At 39.4% G+C, this 16,013-nt stretch overlaps 1 protein-coding gene across 1 annotated transcript in view; it reads right to left on the bottom strand.

Moving 5' to 3' along the window:
• Nucleotides 1-5,560: 5,560 nt before the first annotated feature.
• Nucleotides 5,561-16,013, bottom strand: part of PLXNB2 (plexin B2) — a 251,723-nt gene continuing 241,270 nt past the window's right edge. The window contains exons 34-39 of the mRNA XM_066550678.1: nucleotides 14,372-14,532; nucleotides 13,653-13,800; nucleotides 13,088-13,152; nucleotides 12,329-12,404; nucleotides 10,244-10,318; nucleotides 5,561-7,445 (exon numbers count right to left, since the gene is read on the bottom strand). Of these exons, the coding sequence (XP_066406775.1) occupies nucleotides 7,341-7,445; nucleotides 10,244-10,318; nucleotides 12,329-12,404; nucleotides 13,088-13,152; nucleotides 13,653-13,800; nucleotides 14,372-14,532 (630 nt within the window). The 3' untranslated portion in view covers nucleotides 5,561-7,340. The remainder of the gene's footprint in view (nucleotides 7,446-10,243; nucleotides 10,319-12,328; nucleotides 12,405-13,087; nucleotides 13,153-13,652; nucleotides 13,801-14,371; nucleotides 14,533-16,013) is intronic.

The raw sequence follows: 16,013 nt of genomic DNA, 5'->3' as shown, positions 1-16,013 counted from the left end.
GGGCTAAGTACCTGTCAAATCAACTCAAAGCTTGGCAAGGCTCAGAGATCTGATCCACTCCCTGGCCTTATGACTCAGGCTTCACAGTGAACTTGTCTTTGGGTTTGCCACTTGCTGGCAGGAGGCTAAAATTAGCATCCTTTCCCAACAGATGGTCAACAGAGGTGTTTTGGCTGCAGACATGCCAATTGGGTCATCACTAGTGGAGCAAATCTTCTGATGAGACTTAAATCACCTGTCTGAGAGCAATTTGACTTGAACAGGAGCTAACCAAAGCCCAGCCTGTAATTAGTTAGACTCAATCAGTTCCTAGAAAACCACAGGAGCCATTAGCCCTTACTTCCCCAGCAGGTGGGGAAATAGCCTTGGCTGGCAGAGCAGCATAAGGGCCCTGTGTGCAGCGCAGAGCCTCCAGCCCAGCTGGCAATCTCCAGCTTACCCCAAGCAGCACATGGGTGCAGGCCCACAAACAGGAATTGGTTAAAAGTCTAAAATGAATAATTCAGGGCTCCTTTGATTTGTTTTAACTACTGCAGAATGTGTGTCCTGCCACATTACTTCAACCTTGGAATGAAGTACAAATAGATGTGATTCAGACTCTAAATATTTAAAGCCAGAATCTAATCTTAGATACATTGTGTGTGCTGTCATCTCAAAAATCCGCTAAAGAGAGACAGTGATGGACAGCACAGATTGAAATTAAATTCAAGCTCTGTATTAAAAAACTTGCCCTGCTAGTTGACATGAATGATTAACCACAAAGAAACTTATGTCTGTCAGTGACAGCAGTGCTCAAGTGTTCTTTGTCATCACTGTCTTCGTTAACTTTAGAATAGTCCAAAACCACCTTACAGGGAAAAGACGTCACCTCCCCTTTCTCCCTATTTTCTTAAAGAGATGCAGCTAAACTATTAACTTTTTCCAGTTAAATGCCAAACAAAACATTTCCAATCTTCCTTTCACTGAAAAGAAAGAAAAAATCACAACCATATATTAAATCAAAAGCTCTAATAGTACTTGGGCAGTTACAGGCTCTTACTATAGCTAGGCAGGTCAAAGCAATCAGCATATGAATCTTCACACACAGCCAGCAAACCCATAACTTGACACAGCTCTCTACAGAATATTATTCTAAGAGGAGTAAGCACACCAGGGCATGACCCTATTAAATACCAAACCTGAAGCTCCAAAATTGCACAAAACCTAGATGGATGATCTCATCTCCAGTAGTAATGTGCCAGAATATAAATAGAGGATTGTCACTGCTTCAAGTGCACAAGAAAACAAAATAAGGCCATGTTAAAATAAAGAGTGGAATATACATTGACAGCTGAGCAGAAGAACCTGCTGCTGCTGAAAATTATGGCGGTCTTTCTGTTCCTTTTGCTGGACATTAAGGCCTCATTATGGGACTTTTGGATATCATAACCATATAGCAGCCTCCCAAGACAAACTTTAGTCCAATAAAAGGAGCAATGAGACTAAATGCCCACATCAAGCAAGTAAGCTGTAGAAATCTAACCTTGTCTAAAGGTAAAATGATGTTAATATCTACGCCATTTTCTAGTTTAGGGCTATCATAGTACAGCCATCAGGCCAGGGTAGAGTGCTGCAGAGTTTAGATGGAGTTCAGACCAACTAAGAAGGACCATTTATACATCAGATGTGAATGCATGCACATCAGATGTGAATAGTAATGTATGTGTAGGGTACATTTTTAACAAATGTCTTTTACCTTAGACAGATGGAGATGTTTGGTGTTTCAGTAAGGTTGTCTGCTCTAACACAAAAAAATCCACTTCTATAATTTTCCAGTGAACTGAGCCTGGGAGGGTCTGAATGCCCATGGGGCGCTTTGGGGATGAAAAGTGCATAATTAATCCAGGCAGTGATTGTTTCCTTCCTTGGGCTTTCAGAGGAATGTAGCATTGTGGTTCAGAAAGTGCCAGTGAAACACAAGGTGAAAACTCACACGAAGAAGGATCACATGAAGGAAGATGAGGAAAGCAGCCAGACCCACGATAATAGTATTTCAAATAACATCCTGGAGGCAATTTTACAATTGTGAGCATTGCCACGGACCTAGATGTAGCTGCAGGAAACATGGATTTGGGTTTGTTTTAAATCCCATGGATTGGCATCCGGGCTCTGCAACTAGCAAGTATGATCTCTTACTGAATAGGAGCATAGCCACAGGAGAGAAAAGATCAAGGGTATCAAAGGAATACATTTTTTCATTTCACTCCTTTCTTATTACAGTAGATTAAAAGAAAAAAGTGAGTTTTGTTCAACATTCAATTTTGAGGACAATTAAATAAGCCAAAAACATTGTTCAGAATTAGAGCACTGAATAAAGGATTTCAAAAACTCAGTGTGGGGTTCATGGTGGGATTTTTATTTCCTTTTAAGATGAGCCATATACATCTGTATGAGATCTATTGTCCTCTGTCCCACTGAAAAAATAGTTTCTTTCTGAAGCGTCCAATCTGTTAAGACACATAGGTTCTTTAAAAGCTTAAAAAAAGAAGGAAAGCACTCAAACTCTCTTCTGGTTCAGATGGCAATTATCTGAGAAGCAGCAGAGAAACAGGAATACATGGGTAAATGAAATAGCTTTTGATAGCCTGGCTATGAATGACAGTAGGATTTGTCCTCTTTGGTAATGACATGCAGCAGCAAGCAGTATGCACCAGCAAGACAGAAGTCAGCCCCGACTGTCTGGTACAACAGCAGTGATCTTTCACAGCATAGATGGTTATTACAAGACTGCACAGGGGAAACCACTTTATTCTCTAATGGATGGAGAAATGTTCCTTGATACTGAGGCAAAAGGGGACACCATTTAAAGAAAACAAAACCTTTGAAAACTTCCTTGTATCTGTGGGTCTGGAAAGTCTCTTTTCCTTCTGTTCTGCAGGAACTGTCAAACACCAAGAATTCCACCATCACTTTTGGGCCCCATCAAGACAAAGGCTAACAAAAGAGGGAGGCTAAAAGACCAACTCTAGTTTACAATTCCAGCTTTCAAACTCATCATTCATCAACTGAAGGAGGGTTTCTCAAAATATAAAAACACAGACTAGGTATGTAGAGTATGAGAAAAAAAAAATCACTGATCATTATAGCTTGTGTACTGCTATCATTCATTCTCCAGGGAATCCTCTGCTCCAGGCAGATCTGGCAAAACAGACAACTAAGAGAGGAGCTTTGTGTGATGGAGAACCTGGAATGCTTCAGGCACAGAGTTTGACTGTACTGACTGGAATGAGGGATGAAAGCAAGTCACAAGGGCAACAGTACTTATGTTTCCATTGCATCAACTCTAGTGACTGGAAGTGCCAAATTTCAGCTCCTCAGAGTGTAAGGCAGAATAACACAGGACTCAAGTCAATGGTTGGTAGAAAAATGGCACATAGACATCCTCCTTTAAACCTCTGAAGCTAACTGTCTCACTGCTCTGAATGGTATCTCTAGACAGAGATAAAAAAGACAAAAAAAAGCCCAAACAATTTTCCCGTAAGTTTTTTCTAAGAGAAGACAACAGATTTGGGAAAAGTCTTAAGCAATCTTTGCTCAAGATCAAATTCTTTAGAAAGGAACTCCTCAGAGAACTGTTACACCTCATGCTGATGTGCGTATGGGAACCCTGACTAGAACAATTATCAGGATAAACAGAGGTTTTGGAACCCTAGGAAGCATGTCAAAGAGGGGGTACCCTATCAGATTCAGAGACTGGGTTTTTTTAGGCCATGTAGGTACATATCATCAAGGGCTGAAAAAGGTTGTGTTACTTATAAGGCTGGAGAACCTGGAATGGTAAAGTACTGGCCACAAAAACTCATCAGTGCTGGTAAGTCCAGGACAGCTGAATTTCAACCTCAGAACCATGTTAAGTCTTTGTGCAGCTGGCTAAAAATCCTCCCGTGTTACGACAGTTTGTGAATTTGTGAATTCCAGTTTGAATTTCTGAATTCCCTGTATGGTTTTGTTTATAGTGATGGCTCTGTTTATTTTTAAAAGGTTACCAGAAAGGCCAGCTTCAGAGAGTGCATGTAAATACAGCTCAGACTCAGCAGGCTGAGAAATGTGTCCAACGCAGCAGGGTGCAGAAGGCGGAGGATCAATTAGGGTGTAACAGACTGATCAGAGAAGTCATCTTCAGGAGACATTATGAATGCCTCACATATGTGAGATAGCCAAGGCTCTCTCCACTCATAACCACTTGCTTATAAATCTTTAGCAGAGAGCAGCAAAAAGATCAAGTAAGGTGTCAGACGGAAACCTGGCACTAAGGAATAGAGAGTGAATTCTTGGCCAGAGATGACAAAAAAACCCCACTCCTGTTCAGTTGGGTAGGTTACTACATATCAAACAAGTAGGATCAGGGACCTTGTCCTATCATAAGAGATCTCTATTTGCTTGTTTGCTGGTAAGGAGGCAAGCAAAACCTTGGAGAGACTGCTGTCAGCAATGGGATTCAGACCTGCTGGTGGTGCCTGTACCAGCCTCCAATCTTGGTCTGGGAGATGTCCAAGCAAAGGAACTTCACTCACAGCTGCTGCTTTGGAGTAAAGTGATTCCTCTTTGGCAGCCAGAAGGTACTTGTGCTTTAAGAAGTGCCACTTAGAGGAGCTGCAGAAGGGGTGAAAGGAGGGAGACCCCCAGTGAGCTTTTTCCTTTTATCTTGTTTACAAGATGAACCAGGTGTCAGGAGCAGCGGAAACCAAATGAGGAGCATGAAGGTTTTAAGAACCAGTTTGCTAAAATGTAATGAAAACTGAACTAGGCCTGGACAAAACAGAGCACCAGAGTGGAAAAACAAGCACTGGAGGAGCTTAGCCAAAAGGGGAAATGATAAAATAAATGAGCTCAGTTCTTCAATTCAAATTCCAACTTTGTGCTTTCAGGACAGGGGACTTGAAGAAATTGAAGAGCTGGCATTAAGTTTCTTTGTAGCTGCAGCTGCTCACAGTAATCTGCCTCTGTGTTCCCTGGCAGGCAGCACAGCAGCACTGATAGCCTACAAATTTCCCAGGATGTGAGAAAGGGGCACCAAGAATGACGAATGGATCCAAGATGAACTGGCACGTGTCAGCAGACACACATGCCAGTTGCCTCACAGGTAGGATCCAGCCAGAGCCCTGCTGCATCCCACAGGTGCAGCCTGCAACTGCTCTGTGTCAAGTCACTGCTGATGGGGGACATTTAATGTTCCCTCTGAAAGCCCTGCTTGCTCAAGCAGGGCTTTCTGGTCTCTCTGGAGAGATGTTGCTGAGACTGTATTTTAATTGGCTTTCAAATCCCAAGATATATCAGGCAAGAAGACCTCACTCTGGTATGTTGCACTACATCCTTGCTTCTCCAGAGTACTGTCATTTTTCAGAGCAAATGCCAATAAAAAGGGCATGATGTCAGGCATTCCATCTGCGGGATGTGTGGCGCTCCTCCTTTCCCAACCTCAGACTGATGGACGCTGCTGCTCCATCACTCCCGGAGGGAGCATTACAAATCCTTTCAACACCCATCCCCCCAGTTTCAGTAAAGATCCACTGACACTTGATGGAAAAAACAACATTGTATTTGATTTACAATTAACAGGATTTACAAATAATGAAAAAGAAACAGATTAGCCATGAAATTAGGATGCCTTTGTTGATGAAAGAATAACTGGCAAAGCACCTTGCTCTAGGAGTCGTATAGCTCAGTCCTAAACAGTATAAAATAAGTTACAGCCCAGGCAGGTTCAGGAATGATTATAGACAAATGCGAGAAGTCGAGTACAAAGCAAACAAAAAACTGCTCACAGCCTACTGGGCAGGAAACCAGTTCTGGTGAGGCTTTTGATTTTCAGAAACTGAAAGAAAGGCCCACTGACAAATACTAGGAAATTTTCAAAATGGGAAAAAAAAATAATATCAACAGACAGTAAAAGTCAGTGTGTGACAACCTACCAGGCAGGGAGAGCGGGCGGCAGACCTGGATTAGCTTGCTGAGAGTCAGCAGAGTCCGGGTGCTTGGCAGGACAATGAATGAAGGAGTACAGATGGCAGCACTTCATTAAAATGCTACTTTACTGCCAAAAACTTGCAAGACAAAGAGAAGTAAAGTTCTCTGATGTGCAATACAGCAATTTAAGAAGACGTACCTAACTTTCTGATTTGTACGGCGCTTACCTATATTGTAAACACACACTTTCTGACAAGTTATTTCAATTTTCTTTGCTATGGATTATAGTGTGTATTCAATCAAATGCAGCATTCCAAGGCTCAAAACTGACTGAGTGGTTTTCAATAGATGAGTATATGATTTTTTCCAATATCATAGTAGTATTTTACATCACAGATACAATAAAAACAAGTGATGGTATTTCTAGGACAGTTCCAAGATTCAAATAAAAAATCATCAGAACCATTCTAAAAGAGGGTATTATACATAATCAAATCATGTTAAACAGCACACTCTCGGCAAGCAGCTAATTACAAGCATTCTGCTGGTCATGTTTTTCACACAAAAGTCATTCAATAGCACATAAATACTTATTTTTCTGCTCTGCTTCTTTTTACAAAACCATTCATCAGATTCACAGAATTAGTACAAGTAAGGCACATTAGCATATATCATAAAACTCACAATAATAACAAAGAGTTTTAAAGTTTTAAGGACTGATTCCTTCTTTGCAGTGATTTCTGAACCGAACAAGACTTCATCAGTAGAACTCTTCTACACTGACATTACTCTTATTTCTCTCACATCCAACTGTGGTGGTGCATCACCCTTAAGATAAATAATTAAATTAGAACCATGAGTGGTAGCAAATCCCATTTTTAGATCTTGCAGAGAAATCGGACACTTTGTTCGATATGTTCATTATGAGCACAGACCAAGTTTTAGAGCTCTATGGAAGTCAATTTCCAGTTATCAAAATAAAAGGGGATATTGCCTGTGTCTCTGAGTATGTTATTGTTTTCCTAGTACAAATATTGCTTAAGGTAGAAAGGATGCTATGGTATTGAATTTACTTGCATAATGAATTCTAAATGCTGATGTCTCAGATTCTACTAAATCAAATGAAGGATAGGTTTTTCTTCTTCCACCCCCCACCCTGCCCCCAACCAAAGGACTCTCTTTCCCACAGAAGATTCATTTACACACAACACGGCTTTTAATTAGAAGCATAATTTACAGTAAAAATTCTTTACATTACACCTCTGCTATCAAAAAACCATGAAACCTTTCATTTAAAGTTGTAATTATACATTAAAAAATAGAACACTATTTCCTTAACAGGAAGAATGAATTTGAACATCTTCAGATCAGATTTCTTTATTGCGGCTTTTGAGTCAAAGGTCAGTCACTTTATTCTCTAGCGCAGCTGCTATTTGCTGTAAACGGAAGGCAAGCTGCATTTTTTGTGCAGCTGGATCCTCTTCAAGTGCATTTATAATCTGGAAGATATAAACACAAAGTTTAGAACAATTTAGCTTAAAATGTATGACATAGTTCTGAGACCAAGTGTTTGATACTACTTTGGTTGTAAAGAGTCTTTTGCATTCACTCCATACGAAAGTCCATATATTAGGCCCCATGTTTTATTTTTTCACAAAGGCAGTAAAAATGATTGTTACTTTATCTAAGTTGCTGTAATGTTTCCCATTATGTTGGGATACAAGCAAATTAATAGGTAGCACTTTATCTTGTAAAATATTCCATTCCAAGATGGAGCAGGCATGGGAAGAATTTCCTCAGAGCTATTTAAGAAACAGTGCTTTTACATACAGTGCACCCTAAACAGCTTGAGGGTCATTTACCATCAGTAATTACATCCCATCCCCATGAGCTGTACTTATGAGAAGCTCCTGGGTGGTCCATGCACAGGCATGTGGCAGGACCACGCAAGGTCTCCTGTGCCTCTAGGCAATATCAGGAATAAAGCCAGCAGCTCCCTTTTGGCTATCACCAAGAAGTGCCAAGACTCTGGCCCAGCACAACATAGCTCAGGAAAGCAAATAGCTCCTCTGAGGAGCCCCCAGCATCCCACAGCCTCTGCTGTACAGAATATCTATAAGAGGATATGACTCTTAAGACACAAGGGATTTGAAAACAAGAGCTAGTAAAGGTCAGCTGTTATGAGAAGGCTTTTCTTCAAATAGAGTTTTCAGGGTTTCCCAGATCAAATTCAAAAGGTTTTGAAAGGTTTTCATTTCCACCATCCTTTAGGAAAACTTTCCCACCAGCTATTAGATTTCTCCATTAGAAAAATGTGTTACGTGACAAAACCATTCCTTTTCTAGAACTGGCTTTATTAATATAAGTCTGACAGTGTAATCAAGCAGAAACCTTTAGCACTGTTTAAATACTATATAGACTTGCAAGTACAAAGATGGAAAAATGGAGTTTGCCTGTCACTACCCGTGGTTCTTATTACTTCTTGAACACCACTGACAATGGAGATTAATGCAGTCAGAATCAATCTAGCCAATAATTTCACTTTGAAGGGCTGGTATAGTGTTTGCATTTCGAACACTGGAGCAAATTTGTTTAGAAATAATTATTTTAATGAATTTGTTTTTAAAGCGTGAAAATATTTGTACAAGACAGACTTAATAAACACTTATTGCAGTATTTAAACTGGGCCTGATTTAATTTGATATTGTTTCCTTAATTTAAACAATTATATCTAGCTGTAACTCCTCAAATTTAGACTAAATAATTCATGATTATCTCCACTGGTGAATATATCCTTCATATAAATGTGGACAATTAGAATGTACCCACTTAGTCATTGTCAAGCCCTGCAGAGATGCAGAAGGTAGAGCACATGCTGGGAACCACTGTGTCAGTAATAAAGACAAGGGCAGCTGCAAAATGTTCCAATTTATGCAAATTAAAACATTTTCATGGAAAATAAATAAGCTTGATTAATTTTACTGAATGGTTCTTGACAGATTATCTCCACAATTCTGAATTAGCAGCCTTTTCATCAGATGTACCTCATTGTTACACAGTGACGTACATGGAAGGGAAGAGCTGCAGCTATGTACTGGGGTGTGCTGGCCTGCCACTGACAAAGTCCCACAGGCTGGTGGCTCTGCCTGGGGTGTGGATGAATCAGGGATTTACAGTTCAGCTGTCATTCAGGGTCCCCAAGTGTTTTTGTAAGAGGTCAAAGTACGGACATATTTGGGAAGGTGCTGAAAGCCAGCTTAGCACTGGTGGTGAGGGGTGAGGGAATGCCATGGGGCTGGCCTACATTCCTCTGTCTGCTTCTCCCACTGACCATCATTGCAAGACTTCTCAGGATGATTTGATTTTCCCTGCTTGCATCTGTTTAAAAGCTGTGACAGGCTGGCTGCTCCTGTATAAAGCAGCTGCAGTGAAGGATGCGACTCACTGTCTTTAGTGCTGAATGTAAGTGAAAACACGAACTGTGCTGAGGTGCAAGACTAAGGGAATACAGCTCACATGTACTGTGCTCCTTTTTGATTCAGCATCTGTTCTTACTTGCTTTAATTCTGAGAGTTTTCTGGAGGCATTCATTTCCATGGAAACCTTTGAATAAAAGTTTCCTTCTCTCTTTTTGTCTTCAGATTAAGTTTGGAGAGCCATAGCCACAGCCCAGCTAGTCTGGGATATTCTTTGTCCCCCTTTCCACAGGGTGTGAAAAACCAAAGAAACTTTTTAAACTGAAGCTGTGAGCCTGCTTTTGAATCAGGCTACATTCAACAGTTACTCTACTTTTGGTTTACTGCAGGCAGGCACTTCACTTGGCATGGCAAAACAGGGATGGTACCTTGCAGGAAAGTTTAAAGAGCATTTTAACAAATAAAAATGTCATGGCTCCAATTCCTACAAGCAAAACAAGTTTAACAGATTTTTCCAAATAAAAAGGCACACTGTCTTGAAACCTGATATAGCTCTGATGACTTTTTGCTTGGTGACATTGTTATATATTTATTAGGATGGTAGAACTGAAGAGAAGTGATTTTTAAATCTATTTATCTTTCAGATCTTGTTAAACTATCCCTACCAAAATCAGATAGTGATGAAATTGTTCATAATGAAATTGTTCATTTATAAGGATGTTATCTTGACCAGTGTAATTGCCAAGCAGGGTATATAACTGCAAGGTTTTTGTTCAGCATTGCTTTTACCTGATCATTCAGTGAAATCCAGAAGTCACTCCTTTAGACTAATGTTAGCTTTCATAACCTTTTAAAGCATGAAAACAAAAGGCATAACTTACCTCATCATAGTATTTGTTAGTGTACTGGTAGAGTTGGTGTAGAGCCACAAGCGTGTTTAAGGAATCAGTATGTGCCTGTTAACACAAGCAGGCAGCAAACATGTCAAAATAGGATCACGCACAGCTGAAACTTAGGCACATGCACAACTGTTGGGTACAACTGACAAAATTTCCAAATGCAAGCTCTGTGTTTAATTTTTGTTGAATGACACTTGGGGCAGAGAAAAGGAGTGAGAAAACTTTTGGTTGGTGATTTTTAGATCAAGACTTTCCCTCTGCTATTTTTCCAGCCTGCCCACAACTCTTAACATTGGAGGGGGAAGATATTTTGAATTCTGAACGTCAAACCTGAGGCTACAGCTCAACAGCTCAAACATCTGTTAGCAGCATGGGTGTGAAAAGCTAAAGCATTTACTCAGTACAATCTACATATTGTTGAGATATTAAGAATTGGTTCTGACACGGTCATCATGGGTGTTTGAAATCCTTTCTCCAGCTCTTTTTACATCCTGGAAATTATTCACACTCCACTACAGCAAAGGTGTAACTCATCAATATCATGAGCACATGTACATTTGGAAAAAGCCACCCGAAACATGATGATAGAAAGGTGGGGGGGAGGGGATGGTGAGAGGAGAGAGAGAGAAAGAACTTCAAATGAAGCAGGAAATAACCCTTCCATTACCTTATCTTCCCCCTCCCCCCATACATATGACTTATTTAGTGAATGTGCTCTACCTGTCTGAACAGATGTTCTTCATTCAAATGTGTAGGATTCAAGTCTCTAGCTATGCCTTTAGTCTTTTAAGTTAGTTAAGAAAATGAAGAATTGCAAAATATTGCTACTGGCATAAATGATTACCCGAGGGATAAAGCAGCAGAGAAACATCCATCTTCCCTTGCTCTATAAAAGTCACTTTTAGAGCTGGTCAAAATTTGCAGTGTTCAATCACTCCTTCCATATTAATTTTGATCATAATTTATAATGAAAATAGAAAGGAAGAACATATCCCGCTGATGTTAAAACATTATATTGAATTTACTTTTAATCACCAAATGTTCTAATTTTATATACATCTCAATTTATGTAATAAATAAAGTGAACTGTAAAATGAAATGTCACTGCAGATGAGTTTTGTAGTAAATGACTGAAAATAGAAATGCTCTCATGAGGATGTTGATCTGCAAAATGTTAGGTCCTAAGGGCACTGAAATAAACAAACCGCAAAAAATTCCCCAAACATCCTCCTTACGCTAGAACTCTTCAACTAAATTAAGCAAATGAGCAAACCAGCCGGTAAATACACTGCCTTCTTGCTCAGGCTAAACAACATCTTTAGGGCTGGTGAGGGACTCTCCGGGTTCTCCAGGTTAAGTAGAGTGCTTCAAAGGCAAGAGCCTGCCTGAGCTGAGCTGAGCTGCAGAGCAGACAGGATCTTTCAAGGCTGAAGCAGGTTTTGAAATTACTTTGTTCCACCCATCTCCAACCAAAGTCCCAGACAGCAACCACCACACTCTGCTCTTCTCCATGTGAGGTAACCCAAATAACCTACACTGCAAAATCTGCCACTGAGCAAGCATGATGAACTTCTTACATGTAGCATAAAGCAGAAGTATTGCCCCTGTATAGACAATTCTAAAATATGCTATACTTAATGTTCATGCCTCCTCTTTAATTTCTGGAATCTAATTTTTGCTGTGGTAGCACTGTGAATTCAGTCACTACTCATTGTCAGTATGATCAATGCTAAACATCCTCTATATGCTGTGGAGTGAAAGCACAGTTCAAGAGTGTATAATTTTTCCACAATGGCTCTGAAAAATTCAAACACTGTGCTCTATTCCCTGCATAACTCAGATAGATTAGTGACAATAAGGATTCTTGATTCTATTCAATAATCAACATTTCAAAGGTTGAAATATTGGCATGACTACAATGAACAGGAGTATTTCAGAGATTTATGAAATCATCTGATATTTGCACATACAAAAGACTCCATTTGTTGAGATAGAAAGAGAAGACAAAAAAACCCAGTATTATACTTGGCTCCAATTTCACTACAAAAAAATGGATTTTATTCTTACCCTAGAAATCTCTGCTAGATGGGTATTCATGTCTTGGTCACTCACTGGCACCATCTGACGAATACCTTTGTAGTAACTGCAAGAGATTAAAAAAGAGTTTCAGTTAGGAAAAGAAACTGTTTCTTTCTGGTAATTCTGCCATTATTTCAAACATGCTTCCTTACTAACACAGGAAGAAGACATGACAGACCAATGATTCCTTCAGCAATCCTGCCTTCCAATATTAGTACTTTTGCAGTAGAGGTAAATCTTACCTGATTGTATAGGAACGTACCACAGGAAAAAAAAATCTATAATTGCAGATAATGATTATTTTAGGTCTTAAAACTGTCAAGAGCTTTCTTGTGTGGCAGATCTTCCATGATATTAACAGAATTTCCAATTTGTAAATGAATAAAGTCAGAGACAGAAAAAAGGAATGTTTATGAAAATGTTTTCAGGATTTGGTCTCTACTGACTTCTGGAAGTGCAGCATTTGTTAGATAGATCATGTGAGTAGCAAACTGCAGAAAACAGCTTCATATTTTCTTCTGAATAAATCTCTTCTTCTGTCTGTACAGACAAGAATATGCACTGGGTCCTAATGGAGCTCCATTTCAACTCTGCCAATGCCACCACCAAGGGGATCTTTAAACCTTTGAGTGTAAAATTTTTAATATTTGACAGCTGACTTTGACTATATCAGCACTCCCTTTTCTTCTTACACAGGCTTAAAATCCTAACAACAACTGAATAACCATGAAAAGAGTTGATACTTACTCTTCCACCATTTTCTTATAGTTAGAGATTTCTTTCGCATAAAGTAATTTATTACTTGGAGAATCCTGAAAAATTTAGAATATGGAAAAATGTAGGTATTTATGAACATTTCTAGGAAGCAAAAGAAAGTCAAGAATGTAAGATCAAGCCTTTATATTCACATACACTTGAGCTTTACAGATATTAACATTTGGATACTTATTAACAAAGGTGGGATTATTTAATAAAAAGATGGTGCTTACACATGGTATAACTGCTGAGTTTTACAAACGTATCAATGCAAGGTGATAATAAATTATTGGTGGACCTGACATAATCAGTTCTTAAACATGCTTTTTATAAAAGCAGTTGCTATCTTCTGCTTTTTCAATAGCATCAATTGGCAGACTACACAGAAATACTGACAGTTCACCCACCTGTTAAGTGGTGAAATGTTAACTTCATTATAAAACTAAAAAGAAACGATCAAGGCTGTATCTCCTCAGAGAATGGGTATTGTCTGTGAGGATGCCTTTTGTCTCGTCAGGCATGAGCATAGTCAGGATGTAGAATGCAAATCACTTACTCTGCTTAATTTGTGCTCTGTTCTTGTGCAAGCATCCATGAAAGTCTGTGCAATGACTGACAAGGAAGCATCCACTACTTCATGAACATGAACATCAAAGATGAAATGGGGATTTTTCAGTATGTTTACCCAGAATCTAAGAGGCAGGCTACAAAGCAAAGAAAAAGATAAATAATCCTTTTTACACAATAAATATTCTACAACAAGAAAATCACATGAAATCAAGTATGGGCTTTGCATTTCCATCTCCTCACAAGAGTGATGTTTAATTTTATATTTCAATGTTTATACAAGCTTGTTTGGGTTCCATGCTTAAAAACCAACTCTTTACTCTCAGAAAAACTCATATGAGAAGGATCTTGAGTGCCCCAAAAGAGCAAGGAAGAATGTATGCATGGTCAGAGAAACTATCAAGTAGTATGTGTTAGATTTTGTGATTTGACAGGTAAATCTGGTCCCATTTGTCTCTTGCTTTCCTCTTCTCCGAGGAAAGACAAAAAGTAAAATATGGTAAATCTGCCAGTGACAATCCCATAGGTAAACCGGTTTCATTTTTTGCCGCTTCTAGGCTTACAGGGAATCTTTTTCATCACACAAACATATTATCTCAAAATTCTGAGGATTATAAATGAAATTTACTTTGATTTATGGTAAGAGTGTTAGTATATACCTGGGAATTATACTCTTATTTCTCTGCAATGACTCTGTTCATACTGTACCTGTTCGTTTTCCAGATGTGAATGGTATCTTCATCCTTGATGTCATGTTTTTCTGCTTGCTCATCAAGAAAGTCAAAGAAATACTTCACAGCTGGTGGTACCACATGGTTTGAGTTGAGCACACTATGAAAGAAGTCATCTACAAACTGCTGAAGTGTCCCCTAAAAGCAAATTTTAAAAAATCAGTTTCATTCGTGTTACAAGCTGAACTCAGCATCTTTTATTCCTATGGACATAATCCATTTGCTGTCACTGATGGCCTTTATCCTGAGTGCTAAGAGTGACAAAAAGTAAGCAATTTCTTAGAGCAGTGAATTTGTAAACTGCCAACACAGTAAAGACCTTCTTATGTTCTAGACTCAAAGGTTGTGACTTCACCAGAAATCCTATGGTTTGCACAGCAAGGTGTGCCTTCTGCTTGACAGAAGAAGAGGAAATTGGTTGCTACATTTACCCTTCAGGATCATTGTGCACATGAAATAATTTTTAGCCACTTTTTAAAGGTTTTGCAGCTTCCCACATCCAGTTTCTCTGACAGCAGAGCACTGCAATTTTTAAAGACAGACTGAGAGGAAGAAGTGCTATGAGCACTTGCCCTTTTTGTCTAAGGGCAAGCAGATGGGCCTCATCAGACATCCAGTCTGACTCAGCTTCATGGGATCCACAGAGCCCAAGGAGTGAAGTGTCCAGAAGTGAAGTGTCCAAGAAGTTCTTGGATTCTGGCATCTGCCTGGATCTTAGTAATGGCAACCTCAGAGACTGTCCCCTTGTTTTAGAGAGGACCCTGTTGAGGCAACACAGAGCTCATCCCCAGTCAACTGATTGGCCCTACAGGGACCTTTGAAGGGCTGCATCCTCTTCCCAACCATACTCCAGCTGACAGCCTCCAAACAGGAAAGGGACCCAGATGGCAAGGAGCTCTAAGACATTCTACTCTCAGCCAGAACACACAAGTCCCAGGGCTGAAGGGGTAGATGTGATCTCAGCTGTAACACCTCACCAACATTTTATGAGTCAGTAAAGCTCCAGACTTGGTAATAACTTATAAAATGGCTATTGGGAATACAAAGCAGTGGCTTTATTATCAGAAGAAAGGGATGCAAGCGTCTTTTTGGTTCTTCATCCTGAGTCTATGTCATCTATTTGAAGACTTTCCTTCATATCCACTTCCATGCTTGGACAAGTGGCCTTAGCTGGAGCCAGACTGACATCATTTTCACAAAAGGAGCCTGACTTTGTGGTCATTAAACACATTATTGTAAATTCTAATTCTTTCTCCATGGAGAAATGTTTAAAAATTTATTTTTCTCATTATCAATTCTGCAGTATAGGCACTAAAAATTCTCTAAAAGCACTATTATTATTTGGAGACTTGGTTTTTTTCGGGTTTTACTGGAACATTGATCACATACAAGAACAGGGAAATATTATAGGAAATATAGAAGTTTATAAAGCATTCAGTTCAAAAGAAAACCCAACAAAGTATTATCTAAACAGGTGGCACTGAGCAAAATATCCATCTTTGTCTTGCAAGGAAAATCCTTATTTAACGATCACACAATCGTGGTTCTCAGCTTTGAGCAGGAGTTGTACATTATCTCCTCAGGGCATGTTAATCACTTGAAGCCTTGAACACCAGCTT

This window comes from Molothrus aeneus, chromosome 5 (genome assembly GCF_037042795.1).
Source record: "Molothrus aeneus isolate 106 chromosome 5, BPBGC_Maene_1.0, whole genome shotgun sequence".
In the NCBI taxonomy this organism is placed as follows: Eukaryota; Metazoa; Chordata; class Aves; order Passeriformes; family Icteridae; genus Molothrus; species Molothrus aeneus.
Note: the sequence above shows the minus strand (reverse complement) of the source record. Positions and strands in the feature narration are given on the sequence as shown.